The following is a 19,884-nucleotide window of genomic DNA, read 5'->3' on the forward strand; positions in this document are numbered from 1 at the left end:
AACTGTTGCTATAACTGCTTGTGTAACTGCAATGTGAGCTGGAGTTTGGCTTCCATTTGTTAGTGTATTTAAATCTGCTAATTTATCTAATACTCCCCTCCCCCCAGACTGACAATGCTGCTGTCCAAATGTGTCTCTATTCATCCAGAGTGTAGGCCCCCTAATACAGGAGGTGTGCTACTGGTCAGGCCGCCAGGTGAAAACAGAGGAGAAAAAAGCCTAAAAAGAAAACTAATGCAGTCAACACCTCTAATAATTGGTAACTGCAATATATTACATTTTTGGTGTTGGGTTTAATACCGCTTTAATGATTATTTGTAAGAATTAATTATGTTGTGATGACAAAGTCAACAGTATTAGGCCCCTTTCACACGGGGCTGTCCTTTTTGAAGGACTCCACTTGCTCAGCAGGGATCGCTCCGCTGATCCCCGCTGAGCCGGCGGATGACAGGTCCATCTCTACTCACTGTGCAGGGACAGACCTGTCAGCCCCGCTCTCCTCTATGGGGGATCGGATGAAAACAGGCCGCCTGTCTGTTTTCATCTGATCCGCCAGTCGGATGGAAAATAGGGTTTCCATCTGTCTGCATTTAGCAGATTGGAGGGGATCGGATGTCAGCGGACATGTCAATGCTGACATCTGTTGCTCCATGGAGACACATGGAGCGTCCGTTCAGGTCTGCCTGAAAAACTGACCTGAACGGTCCGCATGTTTGAAAGAGCTCCAAGGGCTTATGTTGATGGCATTGTTTTCCTGCATTTGACATGCATTTTGAATGAACCTCAAACACAGGTCAGCAGTACACATGGCAGTTCAGAGGCTGCGTTTAACCTGCTTTGCAGTGCATTTCTTTGGAAGCCGGTTGTCATAATAGAATATGTTTAAACTGCAGGAAAAGCAGGTCTAATGCAGCCCTTTCTTTTCAAACGCTGCATTTTCCATTCAAAAACCAACTGCATGCTTTCAAATTGCCAATGCAGTGTTTGAATAGAATGTTTCTAAATATTAACCTTTCGTAAATTTATACATATTTATACAGAAAGCTGCCAATCAGATATGACCTATGTTTTTCAGCGCATTGACAGTATAACGATGCTTTTTATTATACACTATTGTGCTATGAACCCCTTCTGGATTTTTAGTGCACTCCATGTACCTGTTAGGGAGATTCACGCTCTCTAATTGTCTACAATTTTGAGTTGCCAATAAAACAGGAAAAGAGGGGAAATCTCCCGATTGGGGACTCTTGATCCTAAAACGACTGTCTAAGAAGGAATTTTTCCCATATTGGAAAGCTATCCTCTTACTACAAGACAGGAAGTGAAGGGAAATCTTCCTAATGGGACAAACGGCAAAAAACTGACAGTGATTTTAACCACCCCTTACTTATTTAAAATGAAAAAAAAAAGTTTGGGCTTTAAATATACTTTAACATGCTGACAAGCAACCCCAAGGTAAAAGACACTGGGTTTCTTTTGTATTCAATGTAATACAAATTTCTGTGATGTACAGAATTATAATATATAACCACAAATTGACTTCCTAGAGGAAGCAATCTATAATAAGAGGAGAGAGGAGAAGATCAAACTTTGCTGCCCACCCATCATAGTAATATGACATGTATTACCTTAAGTGAAGGTAAAGTGTACTATCAGAAAAAAAATCTGTTATTCACTTGCCAGTTCCTATTAAAAAAACGAAGAAAGCAGCAATGTCACAAAATTTTCATAGTGTTTCTGTTAGGATCAGCCCTATTGGTCCTGTCTACCTTGGAGCTGTCCTATGTGCCCGCCCTAGATGTCTGAGCATATGGGGGATACTAAATGTGGGAGCTTTATTGGCGCTTGTTGGACATCTTTCAGTTAAATGGTAAAAATGTAAAAGATTTACCAACAGGCATAAGTGTAGTAGATGATGCCAAAAACAGTAACATTATATAAATTGTCTTATTTAACTACTTTGAGCTATAACATAAAAATTATTTCATCATTTCTAAGCTCATGTATTCCATTTTATGCATATTTTATGTTCACACAATGCCAAAAATCACACATTTAAACTTTATTGAACAAGTGGCAGAGACACTCCACCCATTCATTCTTCACTGAGATTTCACCGCCTACTAAGATTTAATCATAATGTTAACTACAATTAATAGCTGTACAACTAGGCCCCAATGTGAGTCAAAAACATCAAAAGAGAGGAACTGGTGGAGTGTTGCTGCCACCGTGGGCGGCTTGCATTTCTATATTCACAGTAAGGAGAAGTGATGAAGCCTGGAGCTTGGCTAGCTGAAGTGAGCAGCTTTGAGCAGCATAGGACTTAGGAATGGTGACCTGGATCCATGACTGACTGGAGATAGATGAGAACCTTGCTTAGGTATAGCTGTAAATTAAAGGACGTAGATATACAATGGCTGCATTTGTATAATTTTCTATTGAACTGATAATATACAGTAATATAGCTTCTAAAAATGTTGGATTGTAGTATTGTCACATGAAAATGTCTTTAATCCTTAAAGCTCAAGTTAAATATTTTTGTGCTGATGGCTGCTATGTTTGTTGAAATCTTCATTCCTCTGTACCCCCGGATACTCCCACAGCTATGATCTTCTGATGCTGCAAGGGTTAGTTCGAGCTGCTGGACCTGTCACAGGCTCAAAAGTGCCAACTATGTAATACATACTATCGCTCCCCGCAATGAAAAGCACTCTAGGAGACACACCCTTCATTCATCCACCCGTCCTCTATTCTTAGAGCTCTTTTTATTGTGCGAAGATAATGTACAGCTTTTATAAATTGAGCATAGAGGCGGAAAGGGCAGACATAGTCAGCACTTTTGATTAGGGCCCATGACAGGCACAGTGGCTTGCATTAACCTCGCAGCACTGAAAGATCACAGCTATGCGGGTATCCAGGGGGGCAGAGGATTGAAAATTTTTCAATGAACATAGCAGTCACGAGCACAAGAGACACTTGATTCATAATGTAAGTACCATCCCTGATGCTGATTTAAAGAAAATATATTTTACTAAACTTAAGCTTTAATAAATGCCAGTTAAAGGTTTAATACTGTATTCAGTAATCTGTCCATATTTTGAAGAATTCTTCATGAATGTACGTTTATAGTGTAACTTGAAGTCAGAGTTGTCTTAGTTCATATCATTGTCATAAATTCTCTGTGCTTATGTAATCCAAATCTTTGTCAGAATGACATGGAGCTGGAGGCATCCGGTATCGTATATTTTTCCAGAACCTTGTGTTTGGAGATAGTGAAGCTTCTGTGAATGTCCCCTTCCATCGGATAACACCTTGTTTCTGTCTGATATATTTAATGGACTCTGGCATAAAAGTGCAATCAGTTATTTTTTCCATCTCAATCAGTATTACTTTTATTTCATTCCGGATCAAAGCATCATACATGGCGATTTTTTGTTCAAAGTCTACTCCAAGGTTAGTTTCATTGGAAACCTGTCCCAGGACAATAATGAGTCTTCTGCTTTGTGAAATGGCTTCATCAACTAGGTCTGCAATTGCTGTAATCACATAACAAGGGGTTTTATTCATATAGAAAAGACTAAAAAGCTGAATATAAAAATATAAACACGCACTGCTAACAAATGTTTTTATATAGTATTTAGTTCTGGATATTTGGAAGATTAGGTTATTTTAGACCTAAATGACTGACAGTTATGCATGATATATACTGCATTTCTGTTCAACACATACTCAGAGTATATCATGCCTAATTCAAGAATAGAAGAGAAATCCTGTAACTAATATTGCCGAATGAAATATATAATACATCTAGCTATATGGACTACAATCATAAAGTACAGTACCCTCTGGCATTTCCATGCATCACATGTCCCTCTAGTGATCAGTGTAACAGGTGACATCATTTGTGCCAAACAAAAGGGATTGTGGGATGAGTAGTTCTCCTGACTGATATTTGCTTTGCATGATTATGTGCCTGGACTACATATCCCAGGGATCTTTACTACCATTAAGAAGATTGCTGGGAGTAGCTATAAAAGAAGCAAAAGCCCGAGCGGAGCTCTCTTCCCTTCTGGGCCTGATGCGAGATAGATCTTCCAACCTGTACCAGAGGTGCCTAGCTTTGCCGTTTGTCATCGGACGTCCATCCAGCACCACCTTGGTTGCCTGCCAGTTGGTGTACCAAGCTTCACATCGGGAGATCGAGACGGCGGATCCGCTGCACGAGTGTCGCTACACAAGTTACTGTCCAGAAGACATCATATCGGCCTGGTCATTGGTGAGAGGGCAATCGCCCAACCTTTACCCATCCTTTGTCATGGTTTCACTGGGACACCTTGCACAGATATCTCTACCCTAGGAATACTTTACTGAACCTATTTGAACACTGTGCTTAGACATCTTTAGCCTTTCTCACTACAAGAAACCTATTGCTTCCCACTACACCTAATCGGATTACAGTTAATGAGCTCCAAAGTACCGGTGAAGACTATCAGATCTGCAACAGGGACATTAATGCAATAACTGATACAAGGGCCATTATACTATTACTTCTAGGCCTAATCTCTCCTTAGGGTAACAGTTATAGGCTGGCCAGGTTCCATCTTCTGCAGAGTGTCAGTACAATCTGTTAGCTGTATTCATCTTTTTAGGGGATAGTATTATTTCTTTAAGTGTGTATAACATACTGTTCATTTGTTAATATTTTGCCTTGTATCATTCAGAGGAATTCCTTTGCTGAGTTGGCGCTGTTGCCTAAAACTCAGCTGATCTATCTCCTCCTTTTTGTGACAATATCCCTTTAATTGGTTCAAGTAAATATTTTTCAAACATAAATACACAGAGTTGTCTGATTTATTACTTTACAGTGGTACAAGGATGTCTGAACCCAAAGTGTCAGGTGGGTTGGAATGTTCACCAGGTCATGGCAGTGTAGATGAGCAGGTGATTCCAAACAGTCCCTTAAGGGGGTCGTGCTACATACACCTAACAGTAGGGACTTATTTATAGAGGAGTGGAAAAGCCTTATGAGGACTATACCCCTGCTTTTTATCCTGGCCTTGTAATGCAATGACAGGGCTTGCTTGAAAACATTGTGATGCTGGAATACAATGTAGGTCAACAGAGAAAACAACAGATGCTGGGTTTATGGATAGAAAGCATCAGTAGTGAATACTGTATGAGCAAGAGATCAAAAGTTATGATTTTTGTATTTATCGTAAAATCTTTTTCTTTTTCTATTTGAGAGACAAAGGAAATCAGAAACATTATGATTATACTGCTGCCTACAGGAGGCTGTGACACTTGCAAAATGAAAAAACGAAATCCAGCCCCTGTATAACCACTCTTTTACCAAGCATGCCTCAGTTTTGTGAGGAAATCAATGCCAAGAGCAAGTTCAAGAAAACACAGAAGGAATAGGAGCCATGTCCCTCAACAGACTCCAATAGAAAATATCTTAATTTATGATCATCCAGTGAAGGACACAGAAATTCAAAAACAGTTGGGACATTCAAGAGCAGTAAAACTGCACAAAGAATTTGGGAACCATCTAAAATACCAAGTATCTGAAGTTCCAATGCCTACATCTAAACAGCAGGACTACTAGACTCAAGAGGAGACCCCAGAGGATCAACCTAGTGTACCAGATCAGGACACAGCAGTCACTGCCAAAGTTTCTGTATCAGACTGTTGACCACTTAGAAGATGTGAGCTGTGAGAACCTGATGTGTTAATATATTGTCAACCAGCCCTAAAGGATCATAGATAAAACAGCCTGAAATGTACACTCTCAGGTTAGACTGAAGAGGGAGAAGAGTGAGCAGACACCCACAAAAGAGTAGGTGGGGGGAAAAAAAACCCAACCCAGACTGATGCACAGGACTCCGGAGTACATAGTGTTGAGCAGGGACCCATCCACAAAAACACTTGCGGATGTCCCTGAGTATGACAGAAGAACTGTGCAACTTACCTACTTATCCAGGGTTCATGGTCCTATAGAACAAAATGATCTGCCTTGGTCCAAAGCAGCATCTTTAGTCAAGGAATGAGGGGCACAAACCTTAGCCACATTGCTGAGGATGTCTACTTGATTGGAGACAGAAACATGGAAGAAATCTAAAGTAACTTCCTCAAAAAGCTGCATGTCAGCCATAACAAGAGGACCTATCTTCCAGTGATGTATCCTATCCCCCTCAGGGTATGCCAGCAGCAGGATTCCAGCGTCCTCTGCCTGCCTACAATACAACACAGGAAAACTGTCTTCCCAGCAGAAGATGAAGACCACCCAGAAGTCAAATCCTTCATCTTCCTTGCAGAGACTACTGCTAGAGGGAAGCCAAAAGGTGATACTTTGTCCCTACAAAATATAAGTCAACCAAGCGTAGCACACTCTGTGTCATCTGGTGAGAAGGGACTAGAGTATTTGACTTGTCACAGGGAAAGCCCTCAGGCCCATCCAGATGGGAAGGCACATCAACACATAAGTGATGCCCTGCAAGGACCAGGTTAGAGCTTCAAGTTACAAAAGGCTGATAAAACAGGAACTGTCTGTTCAAAAGAGCCAAAGTGAAGTGCCAGGTATGGGGACCCACCAGTAAGGGGAGTTCTTTCGGGGGGGGGGGGAATACCACCCATTCAGTTCAACAGATTAACAGATAAAGCCAAGAACTTCTTGGTCTACAGAGACCATCACATCATCCTTCTCTGAGTCAAGGCTCCCAAACTTAGAAGGGGAATCTGAAAAGGACTGGGTGGGAGACACCACTGGGGGAGGGTTCACTCAACACCCTACAAATGCAGAAGAAAGAGGGAGGGAAAATAATCCTTACAGATGAGGAAGGAATTAAAACCTCACAAAAGTGAACTTCTTAAGCAAGGATCCTGTGGACATGGGGGAGGCCTCGGCCACACCTGAAGAGTTAGACTCTGAGGAGGATGAACCTTCTGAGGGTACCGGATAAGTGCCCCCTGAACCACTAGAGGGGAGTATGGGTTGAAGTCACTCTTGGCAACAGGACTGTCCTCTGTCTTAGCAAATACATGTTGTGTCTGAATAGCAGTAATGCAACTAGGCCCATGTGAGGCAAGGCCTCGAGTACCCCCAATCCCAGGCAGCTGGTGCTGATGAGGGTTTCATGTGGCTGGAGGGGACACAGTCACTGTAGGTGGGCAGTCAAATTGAATAGAGATGTCTGTGGTGCTTCAAGAGCAGGAGCAGCAGTAAGATGATACTACCTCCAGGCTGAAAGGCAGGAAAGAGAATGTGAAGAGCATGCGCATAGCACTCTACCCAATGAATTACATAAGCATTCAATACTTCAGCCTTAACTATAAATGATCAGTGGTGGAAATTTCAAACAATGCCAAATGGTGCAGTAGTGAGGTAGCTCCCGGTGCTTCACCCCAACCAGTCTAAGGCTTAAGCAGCCCAGATGATACGATTTTCTTTCATTCTACCACTCGCTTGATTCCCCCATTAACAGTTATGCCGCGTACACACGGTCGGATTTTCTGATGGGAAATATTCGATAGGAGCTTGTTTCGGAAATTCCGACCGTGTGTAGACTCCATTGGACATTGTCTGTCAGGAATTTTCGACAAACAAAATTTGAGATCTGGATCTCAAATTTTCCGACAACAAAATCCGTTTTCGGAAATTCCGATCATGTGTACAGAATTCCGACGCTAAAAAAAAATCCACACATGCTCGAAGAGCCAAACTGGCTATTGAACTTTATAATTTCTCTTACGTGTTGTACCTCACCGTGTTCTTGTCGTTCGGAATTTCTGACAAGATTTGTGTGACTGTGTGTATGCAAGACAAGTTTGAGCCAACATCTATCGGAAAAAAAACATGAATTTTGTTGTCGGAATGTGCGATCGTGTGTACGCAGCATTAGTGTTGATGAGGGAAATGCCTCCCACAACGTTATTGTATTTTGCCAGTAGAGAGCACAAGGAGCCTTCCTGGCTGACAGAATACAATGATTAATGCTAGTGGCTATAGCCAGTGGCAGTAATTGTATGTAGAAAAATCCAACAGGCTCGTTGCACCCAAGTTGATCGATGGATAGACCTGGGTACAATCAGCCTGCCCATACATGGAACGAAATTTGGCTGGTCCCTCCTGAACCAGCAAATTTCAATCCATGTATGGCCAGCTTAAAACTTAAGGCTAAGTGTGTCTTCAGAGACAGGGTCACACCTGGAGCTATGCCATAGCTCTGGATTCAGAAAGCTCTCTTCAGCTAACACTGTACCCTAAGGTCTGGGAAGAGCAACAATGCAAAGCCCAACACTGAAAGGTCATATTCTGGGGTAGCCTCACAAATCCAGTCCAGCTGGGTCTGGGTATGGTCTCTAAAGCTAGTGCTGAGGAGCCAGCTCCAGATAGCTGTTGTGTAGAAACTAGCTCAAGCAGTGTTGTAGCAAGAGATTTTGAATGAAGTCGCAGAGGAAGAAATCTTGCAGTGGTATAACAAGGATCTTGACTGTCACCAAGGAAAAATAAAAAAAAAGGCTAAAGAAAAGATGTCCAACCTCTTAGGACGCTAGCAAACACTGGGGCATGCTGGGTAGAGAAGGGGTTATATGGAGCAGGCTTACTTTTTTCTGCTTGCCAGTGTCTCAACCTCCTGTAGGCAGCAGTTTGTGAATTCCTATGTTACTCAATGGACATTAAAGAAAAGCAGCTTCTGGCTATTACATAAGCTGTGAACACAAAATAAGCAAAAACAATTGAAGCCAATCAAAAAAACTTTTGACAGGACTGAAGAATGGGTGCAGCCCATGCAAGTAAATAATCCCTGAAATATTCATAAGACACCTAGGGGCTGATTCCATAAAACTGGAGAGTGCAAAACCTGGTGCAGCTCTGTATAGAAACCAATCGACTTCCAATTTTTTTTTTTCTGTCAAAGCCTAATTGAACAAGCTGAAGTCAGAAGCTGATTTTCTACCATGCACAGTTGCACTAGATTTTGCACTCTTCATTTTTTGGAATCAACCCCATAGTTATCTTTTTCTCTTCCATCCAAAACCTTATCTATATAAACTTTTAGAAAACGTCCATTTAGCTAATGCCAAAAGTAAAGAAGAAACAAATGGGTGACTATCAGTGTGTGGAAATCAATATAACAGAGAATATTATTTAAGGACACTTGCCTTGCCCAGGTAAATCATCTCTTCCAAGAATAAACAGTTTATAGGTACACTGCTTTTCAAGAACTTCAGGAAGCAACTTGAGCACAAATAAGTCCATGTCATATGCACAGTTTCCAATGGCATTTTTTGGATACATAATGTAGGCATCATACATCTTGCCATCTGCAAATATAATGTCACATTTAAATTAATTAAGTCGTAATGACTAGATAGGTTTCCAAATCAGAATCACATGAAGTGGCTTTTCTCATTAGCTAGTTGCCCCCTGTTAGAATTCAATAAATCAACAGTACAACAGTCAATAATCTTAAAACACAGATGAAATACATTTTTATCAATTTAAAAAATGCAAAGTGAGCAAACAAAAGAATCTAATCTAAAATCAGATCAATATTTGGTGTGACTACTCTTTGGCTTCAAACCAGCATCAATTTTTATACTTGCACACTTTGTACACTTGCACAAAGTCAAGGATTTTGTAGTTTTAAAATCAGGTGTATGATTAACCAATTATACCAAGCAGGTTCCAATGATAATCAATTTCATATATCGGTTTAAACACAGTTATTAACTGGAATAGAAAAAGATGTGTAGGATGCCCAAAACTGGGCGAGGAAAAGCCCAACTCTGCAATTAAAGCACAGTTCCACTCAAAAGTGCAACTTTCGCTTATCTGATTCCTCCTCCCTCCGGTGCCACAATTGGCACCTTTCGAGGGGACAGGATACCTGTCTTTGACAGTTATCCTCTCCCACTTCCAGGAGCCTCAGCCGTGGCTATTGACGTCACAGCTGGGGCTCCCTGCTCCTTCCCATGCCGCCGGGCCAGTAGGAGAGAGGTGCAGGCCTTGCGCATGTGCAGTAGGGTTTCCGGCGTGAAGCCGAAAGGCTACACTGCCGGGTAACCTTACCCGCAATGGCGGCAGCAGCACATGACAGACACCAAATGTTAGGAATTATTGTTAGGAACGTTGTTTGTCTTTTTTAGATGGTGCATGGGTCTCTCAGATTCACTTTTCATGACAGGGGGGCATAGGTCCATTGGTCTTTTGTTAGGAGTTTCATTTTGCGGGGAAGACTGGCTTTGTTTGGCAAGTACAGTCCATGTTTCTGATCTCAGAAATTGTGGGCTTAGGAGTTCCTTTTGGCCTTGGGAGGCTGTCCTTGGGTGGTCTGCATTCAAAGTTTTTGTGTGTGGCATCCCAAGATCTTCCCCCCTCCTTACATGCTTGGCTTCTCAATTTTCTGGCCACTAGGGCACATATGGCTCCAAAGATGACCGCTGCATGCCGCCATCACCACATTTTGTCATGGTGGGCAATCCACAGGATGCTTTCTGCGCCCCCTGCAGCAGAGGCACTATGATAGGACGCTCTACATGGCCCACTGCTCCACCATGGTTGGGGGGGTTCAGACCAATGGCGACCCGTCCATAGGAGGCGCACGGGCTTTGCCCCCCCTCCAGCTATTCACAAAAAAAAGTGGTCACTTTAAGGGTGACCAGGCGCCGGACACACAGCGGTCTATGGAAAGTTGATTTTCCCGTGTTTAGGGAGTGTTCAGGGCACAAGCCATGCGCCCGCAAACATTCCCACTCTCCAATCATTTGTCTCTGGCCCCCTGTGCTTTATTTTTATTGACAGGGACCAGAGGACAGTGGGCGGTGCTTTTTGCGGCATTTCCGGTTTCTCGGCTCATTGTGCTGTGGACTGTAAGACTGGCTGTACCTGTGGTGGATTAGGAAGCTGAGCAGCGTGATTCTGGGCAAAGTAAGGCTAATTTAAGTGTGCTGTGGGACTCAGTCTCCCTCTCCTCTCCTGACTGACACACTCTGACAGCCGCGATCCGCCACTCCACACACACTACCCTGCTCGCCTCTAACTCATTCTCCAGTCTCCACTCAGACAGCACGCACTGTAGATTGGGCAATATGAAGGATATGAAAAAAAGGATTCACCTGGGGCTGAGGAACAGAACACTGTAAGATTTAAGATCTGCTGATTCCACTGACATGGCACACACACACAGTACACTGTGAGGATGATGGTCAGCAGTAGAAGCTGCACAGCGCACAGCTCACGTTATCAGTGTCCTGCACATACATGGATATCTTGTTTTTATTTTATTTTTTTTACTTGGCCAGGCACTGTGACCACATGGGCTTGCCTTATTTATTTATTTAGTCTTTGTTGACCATTGCCTTGACCAGAGGTCTGCCTTTCACATTGCTGATTTATTGATGGGGAAGGGAGGATAGATAGGAGGCACTGCTCTCCACCTGCAGAACCTGTCTCCCCTCATAGTGTAATGTGAACTCTCCTATGGTTGGGGGAATGTCAGGTGTTACATGGGACAGTAATAAAAATAAAGGAGTGTGTGCTGCAGTAGTGTTTTGCACAGACTGAAGTGTGAGGAGAAGTGTGGAGGATTGTGAAGTGTTCAGAAATCAGGAGAACACTGAGGCATATGTTTTTATATGTATAGCCCTATAGCCCTATAGATCACCCATGACTCCTTCACTAGTGTCATTTCCTGCCTCCAGATTAGATTGCAAGCTTTACAGGACAGGGAAGGCACTTATTCCACCATTACTAACCTGCCATTTGTACATGAGACCCATTTATACCAGGATCTGCTGGTGTTCACTGCCTATCCTTACACTATGGAAATAGAAACAACTACTTTTGTATGTCTGTGGAGACAAGGGGCAGGATTTGAACAATGGTCCCAAAGTTGACCAGCATCAGGACCCCTGGATGATGGTGTACATCTTCTGTAAAAGAACACGGGGCTGCTGTGTACAGTGTAATGACATTTTCCTATATTTGACGTGTCTGAGTGTGGAGGGTTATCTGTGTATGCATGTTACCTCAGGATTAGGGCACTGTCATTGTGCATGGCCCCTGTTTTCACAGACAGCCTGTGTATAACACCCTCTGCGGCCTGTGTATGCATGACATCCAGAGTGTATACCCCTTGTCTTCATAGACATCCTATATGTGGCACCCAGTTATGGCCCCTGTTTCCAGACAGCTTATGTATGGCACCAGTGTGGTCTCTGTATATATGGAACCCAGTGTAGCCCCCATTTTCATAGACATTCTATGTATGACACCAAGTGTGGCCCCTATTATGTACTATACCCAGCTACCATGGATTCCCTTATTCACAGTACACAGCCTCAGTTTACCTCAGCAGCAGCAGCCCAGTTCCCTGTATGTGTATGAATACAGGCATGACATGCTGTGTGTGTGTGTATGTGTGTGTGTATGTGGAATGCTGAGGTGACCATACAGAGTGTAGTAGACGTGCATAGTACAGTCGGTGTATAAAGCGCATATTATGTGATAGAGAATGTGTGTCCTCTGCTTGTCAGGTGGCAAAGTGCTAAGTTGCAGAGAGGGAGGAGAATGTGGCCTCCTAATCACACACACAACCTATAGAGATATACATAGAAATAATTTAATACAATACCCATATTAATAGGGCTAATCAGGGCACCAGGATGGGGAGGCAGACAAATATGAATCTCCAGTCACTTGCTGGGGATTTGGAATTTTAAAACGCCCGTTTTCCGTCCCCTAATTCCGCGTCCTCTCTCTTATGCCAGCCAGTGATGGGACGAAGGGAATGCATAACCAGACATCCCAACCTGCAAAAACGTATTTCAGGGAGGTTTCAAACTCATGTCAGGGAGGTGACACTTCGCGCCGGTGCCGACCCCCTCCCCCCCAATAAAATGCAGCTATACCAGTGCCCAATGACATGCAGCCTGATCACGCAGCTGCTGGGGTCGGGCTACTGGCCCTGGGGTCTGGTTGCTAGGGCCTGGCTGCTGGGGCCAAGGGTCTGGCTGCGGCAGTTGGGCTGCTGGTCCTGGAGTCTGCCTGCTGGGGCCAGGGGTCTGGCTTCTAGGGCCGGCTGCTTGGGCCAGGGGTCTGGCTGCTGGGGCCAAGGGTCTGGCTGCTGGAGGTGGGCTGCTGGTTCTGGAGTCTGGGTGCTGGAGGTGGGCTGCTGGTCCTGGAGTCTGGGTGCTGGAGGTGGGCTGCTGGTCCTGGAGTCTGGCTGCTGGAGGTGGGCTGCTGGTCCTGGAGTCTGGCTGCTGGAGGTGGGCTGCTGGTCCTGGAGTCTGGCTGCTGGGAGCAAGGGTCTGGCTGCTGGGACCAAGGGTCTGGCTGCTGGAGCTGGGCTGCTGGTCCTGGAGTCTGGCTGCTGGGGCCAGGGGTCTGGCTGCTGGGACAACGGGCCTGGCTTTTGGAGCTGGGCTACTGGTCCTGGGGTCCGGCTGCAATGGGGCTGGAGAGCCATCCCAGTCAGAGAATTCCCCAGAAGGAAGGGGGTGGGCTGAGGCAGAGGGGTGGGGGCAGCCCATACTGCTGTTCCCAGCCTGCTGCATGGGTACTTCTTTTGAGGTAGGTCCGGCCGGTTCAGCAGGGAAGGAAGGGGGAGGGCGGAGGCAGAGAGAAGACTGATCTGCAAGCTGTAGCAATTAAAAGAAAAAATAACTTTTCCCTGTCAAGCGGACACTTTCTCCACTTTCGGGTGCCACTGCGCAGTGATATCCTGTGCGACAAGAACATGACAGTCCCGGTCTGCCCGGCGGATTGATATAGAAGAAATTGTCATGTACTTGTCGCACAGGAGATTTTTAGGCAAAGGTGCATTTTTGCCTTTTGCCCCCCCCCCCCCCCCCCCATCATGCATTATTTGCATACAAATAATCCTTCTTCATAAATGTTGGCCAAAATGTAGTCTGCTATATTTCTTTGGTAAAAATAACCCAAACCAGTGTATATTACATAGTCTGTGAAAAAGTTATGGCGTCAAAAAACTATGGTATATATATTTGAAAATTGATCAATCCTGATGTACTGACTGCCTATCTTGGCCTTAAAATGACAGGACAGTACAAACATCCCCCAAATGATTCCTTTTTTGGAAAGCAGACAGTCCAAGGTATTTATTAAGAGGTTTGGCGAGTTTTTTGAAGTTGTAAGTTCAGACACTACCAGAGCACTGTTAGCATTACAGGCCTTACCGCCCAGAGCACTTTGTGCATTATAGGCCTCCTCAGACTGTCCAGAGCACTGTGTGCATTACGGGCCCCCTCAGACTACTGTTCAGAGTGTCTGTATAGTTTGTTCAAATCTTAATACCATAAATAATAACATGGTATTAGATTTTTTTTGTTTACTCCAGGAGTATATAATGAGTTTGGAATTTCTAGAGAAATGCTTAAATAATGCATTACACTTTAACTAAACCCATTAGATTTTAGTAGACTAAAATGTACTGCAGAATTTAGTCGACTAAAATATACTGCAGATTTTAGTTGACTAAATATGACTAAAACTAAAACAATTGCAGATGACTAAAATGTGATTAAAACTAAAAACTAAAGTAAAGTAAAACTAAATTTAAATTTGATGCCAAAATTAACACCGTCATACAATTAAGATATAGAACCGACTAACTAAAAATGTCATAATGTTTTGGTAGTCTGTTGTTGATCTTTTACTTCATATCATCTTTTTTTTTTACATACAAAATACTGATCAAGCAAAGACAAGACAATCTTACATTGTAGCATATATACTGTACGTGTTGGAAAGTTGCCAATGTCATGATTATGATTTATTTTCATTATTTGACTTATTGTTTGCTTCAGATTTTGATTGATTTAAAGTTTACATGACTTAATTCCTAAAGTAAATCAGCCTCATTAAGTGGATCATCCTTATCCGTATTATTCCCTTTATATTACCCCTTGCTATTGCAGTTACTAGTATTAAAACATACCATTTTGGTGAGGATGGGAAAAACAGGAACTCCTGTACCAAAGAACAAGGTCAACTTTAAAAAGTTTAATGATGATTATAGTGGTAATAATTAAAAACGCTGCTGTCACAAATATTGCAATCAAGAGTCCCTGTAAATTAGGACCTGTGGAGATTAAAATAAAATACAATTAATTAATCAAATACATTTAATTGTTTGAAAAGAACCCACAGTTTGTTACTTAAACAAATTTACTTTATTAAAAAAAAATTAAAGACACAAAATGGACATTTCGACAACATGAAGCCTAACCAATATAAGTTATGAATACACAGGGGAGAATATGTAAATTTATGCACAAGAAAAAATTATTAACAAACTTGATATGCCTCCTTCTAAAATGTTTTAGATGCACCAAACTCTCCACTTCCTCAATATAGAAAAAGAAGGCCAACACAATGGCATCCTTCAAAAATTGGGGCATCCATTCAAAGAGGAGGCCTCTCTTCATTATAGTAACAATTATACTAGGTATTGGACAGCCTATCTTACAAGATGGCATGGGCATTAGATTCAGATACTGATATAGATTTGGAAAACTGGGGCAAATTGAACCAATGTGAACATATTTAACAAATCTCCTAATGAGGCAATATATAATAAGTCTTATCCAAATGGTATCTAGTACCAGCCAAACTCTCAAATTTTTCCCTGATGCCTCCCTAGGCAGTTAGGCTTCATGTACCTTACCTGCTGGGCTTGTCCCAAGATCAAATGGTTTTGGACCAGAATATTATCTACTAATTTAAACTATAACCAACATCAGCATACCTAACGATCTACACACAACCTTAATAAATGAGCTCATGCATTGAATTCCAGAACCTTAACAGGCTACCCTCTTTCTATTATGGTAGAAGCTAAAATTTAGCAAGAGCCTGGAAACGCAGAGCTTAATGCCATTACTATAAATGCCAAACTATTGTGGATCATTGCCCATGAGAAACTGGACAATATACCAAAAGACACAAGAGGTTTTCAAGCCCATGGATGATCCAATATATATAAACCAAATAACAAGGTCACAGCTGAAGGGCAAGCGACAAAAACTCTCTTTATGCTTAGTGGGGGAGGGTAGCTAGGAATACCCAGTTTTCTCTTTTTAATTTGCCAATTCTCTTTTATCCTTATTAACTCACTCTTAAAGGTTTTGGCTATGAAATAACCTTCAGCTAAAAAAATGTATGTAGGAACAGGTAACTTATATGTATATTCTTACTGATCAATAGCATTAGTAATATTTAATATTTAATACTTAGACATACAGTATTTTAAATTCAATTCAGTTTCATTGGACTGAATGTAATTTTCGTTTGTAACAACAAGTAAAGTAAAGTAGCCCCCCTGCAGGGTTGTCATAATGTACTAGTATGTACCGCATACTAGCACATTGTGACAGACTTACCTGTAAAGCGAATCCCTCCCGCGCAGTGCCTTCACGGATCCCCAGCACTGTCATCTTCACCTTTTCTTCCTTTCCAGGTTCGTGGACACGGGATGCCGTCCCTTCAGAGAGCATGCAGTGGTGGTGTCACCAGCAGCATCCCTTATGAATATCTCTTAACCGGTTCTCGACCGACGCACGCCAATGTACGTCGGCAGAATGGCACGGCTGGTTAAGTGGGCGTAGCCTACGTCCCTTTGGATTTGCCACCGTGCCATTGCGTGCGCCGCCTAGGAGCTCCGTAAGTCGGGTCGCGGGTCCTCGCGGACTCGATCGCCACGGGGATAATCATGATCGCCTCACGGAGAGGTCGAACGAGGAGATGCTGATGTAAACAAGCATCTCCCCGTTTTGCCTAGTGACAGTGTCACTGATCTCTGCTCCTTGTGATCGGGAGCAGAGATCAGTGATGTGTCACACGTAGCCACGCCCCCCCACAGTTAGTAACACTCCCTAGGACATACTTAACTCTCCCTAGCCCCCTAGTGGTTAACCCCTTCACTGCCAGTGTCATTTACACAGGAATCCCTGCTTTTGTATAGCACTGATTGCTGTATAAATTGTGTCAAAAATGTCCGATGTGCCCGCCATAATGTCCCAGTCACAATAAAAAAAAAAAAAAATCGCTGATCGCCGCCATTACTAGTAAAAAAAAAATTAATAATAAAAATGCCATAAAACTATCCCCTATTTTGTAAACGCTATAACTTTTGCGCAAACCAATCAATAAACGCTTATTGTGAATTTTTTTTTACCAAAAATATGTAGAAGAATACATATCGGCCTAAACTGAGGAAAAAAAATGTTTTTTTAAATATTTTTGGGGGATATTTATTATAGCAAAAAGTAAAAAATAATGCGTTTTTTTCAAAATTGACGCTATTTTTTTGTTTATAGCGCAAAAAATAAAAACCACAGAGGTGATCAAATACCACCAAAAGAAAGCTCTATTTGTAGGAAAGAAAAGGACATCAAATTTGTTTGGGAGCCACGTCGCACGACCGCGCAATTGTCAGTTAAATCAATGTAGTGCCGAATCGCAAAAAAAAAGCACTGGTCAGGAAGGGGGTAAATTCTTCTGGGGCTGAAGTGGTTAAACAGTGCAAGTTTAGGAGATATTCACTGTACCTACAAGTAAGCCTTAGTAGGTACAAGTTCAAAAGTGAAGTTTACCTCCACTTTAAATATATGCATTTAAAGCTGAACTCCAGGCAAAAGCTATATACATAGATGAAATACATACAAATAAGCTGTTTTACCTGCCAAAAAATGTGTCTGTATCTGGTTCTAAGATTTAGATAACTCTGTCACACAGCACAGCTCTGTCTGGCAGGGCAGGAGACTGATTCTTTTTCAATACTTTAGATAACAATACAATAAGCTTGTGGCTGCTGTAGCAGCCATGAGCTTATTACTGTTTTGTTCAGCCAGCTCCCATCCGTCATGTAAAAGTGATCCATACAGCTGTATTGGAGGGCAGGGGAGACATTGGGGTCTAATAGACCCCAATGTCTTCATAAAGAGAACCTGTCACCTGTCCAATGCGATCACATAGGAGGAAAAATTAATATATAATAATAAAAAAAAACAAAATAAATGTAACCCAATTGCCCTGCACATACCCACAAATACAAACATGCGCATAGGGTGCACAGATGTATGTAGAACAAGTTTGCACCATGTGTGTGAGGTATCAGCACAAACGTTTAATGTCCCTGGCGGTTTTCCCGAGTGTGGCTCGGGGTTAAATTTCAGCACCATTAGCGGTAACCCCGATCCACACTCGGGATTGCATTGCAGGATCCTGGTGCAGTATACTTATACCCCAGGATCCTGCGATGTTCCCCCACTGTGTCTGCGGGCTCTGTCCTCCGCCCAAAGCCTCTCTGTGCCCGGCTCCGTTCCCTGTGAGCGCCGGGACGCACAGGGGCAGAGCACGGCGGCAAATTCAAAAAAGTGAACAATCATAATTTATACAGTACAGTGTAATCTTACAGATCACTGGATGAAATCATTTCACATCCCTTTTGTCCCTAGTGCTTTGTCCAATGCCCTGCATGCAGTTTTATATATTATATATACTGTTCTTTCTGCCTGGAAACTTGATATTGTCCATAGCAACCAAAAAGTGTCCTTTTACGTCAAAAGTGGTTTTAGACCAGCTAGAAAACAGCGATAGTAAATTAGAACACTTGCAGAATTGAGCGATAGTGAATCGTGGGGAAATTAATTTTATTATTATTATATTATTATTTTTTATAATTTATAGTTATTTATTATATTATAATTTATGATTTTGTGTTTCTAACTTCATCATACCCAGGATATCTACTAGACTCTTGGTGGACAGATCTAAGCGTTTTATTACTAAGAATGACAGGCCTACAATATAAAACGCCAAATTTCTATGCAAAATAATTGTACAGCTTTGAGATGCAAAAATCTGACATAATCATACCGCCAGGGAGGTTAAGTGAGAGAAATAGTTTGAGGGCCATAATTCATGATTAATGCTAAACTGATAAGTTGTAAATGCTTTTAAATCATCAATCATACAGATACAGTAGTTTTTTGCAATATTATGGGCGCACACAATTTTACATGTTTGGTATCTTATTACTGGATGCAACGCCTCTTTTAAATCTTACCAAAAAAATGGGAATTATATTGTGTTAGTTTACACCAAAATTCATTTTAGTGCACTTTTTTACTGAAATTATGCATTTGATACACAGCTGCACAAATATTGTGCAACATAAAAATTGCAAAAAACATTTTTTTATTCTACAAGGCCTCTACTTTCAGAAAATATATTCAGGGGAATTCATCAATGTAAAAAGAAAAAACGACTCCTGCGCACAAGTGGATCACCATACGATTAGTACAACAACACAGGCCTTGCTGCCCTCAAGGACGGGGAATCCTAGTAAACAACGAGAGAAAAGAGAAAAAGGGGCGCACCAGCCTTGTGCATTATCTCTTAAAATATTTATTAAATAAAAAAGGTAAAAAAGAGAAAATTCATAAATGTCTGTGTTTGCACTGGGGAAAGAATTTCCACACTGCACACTCCTTCCCGAGTGAACTCCCACCCTCCCTCCACAGCCACTGTGCCAGTTACACTGACAGGAGCATGGGTGAGTATTTTTATACTAGGAGTGGCGGACTGAGAGACTAGCTCCCCATCAGGTCCACTCCACTTTCAATTGACAGCACATAGCAGTGGATGGATCCATAGCCGCTATTCAGTCCAACAGTGGCTTTCCAATTCACCCACTGCTGTGCACTGTCATTCAAAATTGGAGTGGACCTGATGGAGAACTAGTCTCTCAGCTCCCCATCAGGGATGTGGGGAAGAGACCCATCAACATGGGGACAAGGTGCTTTGGGGTGGGGCAGATCCCCCCACCCTAAAGCACCCCCCCAAAGCACCCCCCCCAT

At 42.4% G+C, this 19,884-nt stretch overlaps 1 protein-coding gene and 1 long non-coding RNA gene across 9 annotated transcripts in view; one reads left to right on the top strand and one right to left on the bottom strand.

The window, feature by feature from the left end:
* Positions 1-568: 568 nt before the first annotated feature.
* Positions 569-19,884, bottom strand: part of LOC141127898 (interleukin-1 receptor type 1-like) — an 88,164-nt gene continuing 68,848 nt past the window's right edge. For all 5 annotated transcript variants that reach the window (XM_073614770.1, XM_073614768.1, XM_073614769.1 and 2 more), the window contains 3 exons: positions 14,961-15,104; positions 9,163-9,324; positions 569-3,536 (listed from right to left, as the gene is read on the bottom strand). In XM_073614770.1, coding sequence (XP_073470871.1) covers positions 3,169-3,536; positions 9,163-9,324; positions 14,961-15,104 — 674 coding nt within the window. In that variant the 3' untranslated portion in view covers positions 569-3,168. The remainder of the gene's footprint in view (positions 3,537-9,162; positions 9,325-14,960; positions 15,105-19,884) is intronic.
* LOC141127900 (uncharacterized) overlaps positions 10,644-19,884 on the top strand; it is a 192,385-nt gene continuing 183,144 nt past the window's right edge. For 2 of the 4 annotated variants that reach the window (XR_012241606.1, XR_012241608.1), the window contains exon 1: positions 10,659-10,930. This is a non-coding gene — a long non-coding RNA (uncharacterized lncRNA). Of the gene's footprint in view, positions 10,931-19,884 lie in introns of all 4 variants that reach the window. The other 2 variants (XR_012241605.1, XR_012241607.1) reach the window with 2 other exon arrangements.

Source organism: Aquarana catesbeiana, linkage group LG02 (genome assembly GCF_042186555.1).
Source record: "Aquarana catesbeiana isolate 2022-GZ linkage group LG02, ASM4218655v1, whole genome shotgun sequence".
Taxonomy (NCBI): Eukaryota; Metazoa; Chordata; class Amphibia; order Anura; family Ranidae; genus Aquarana; species Aquarana catesbeiana.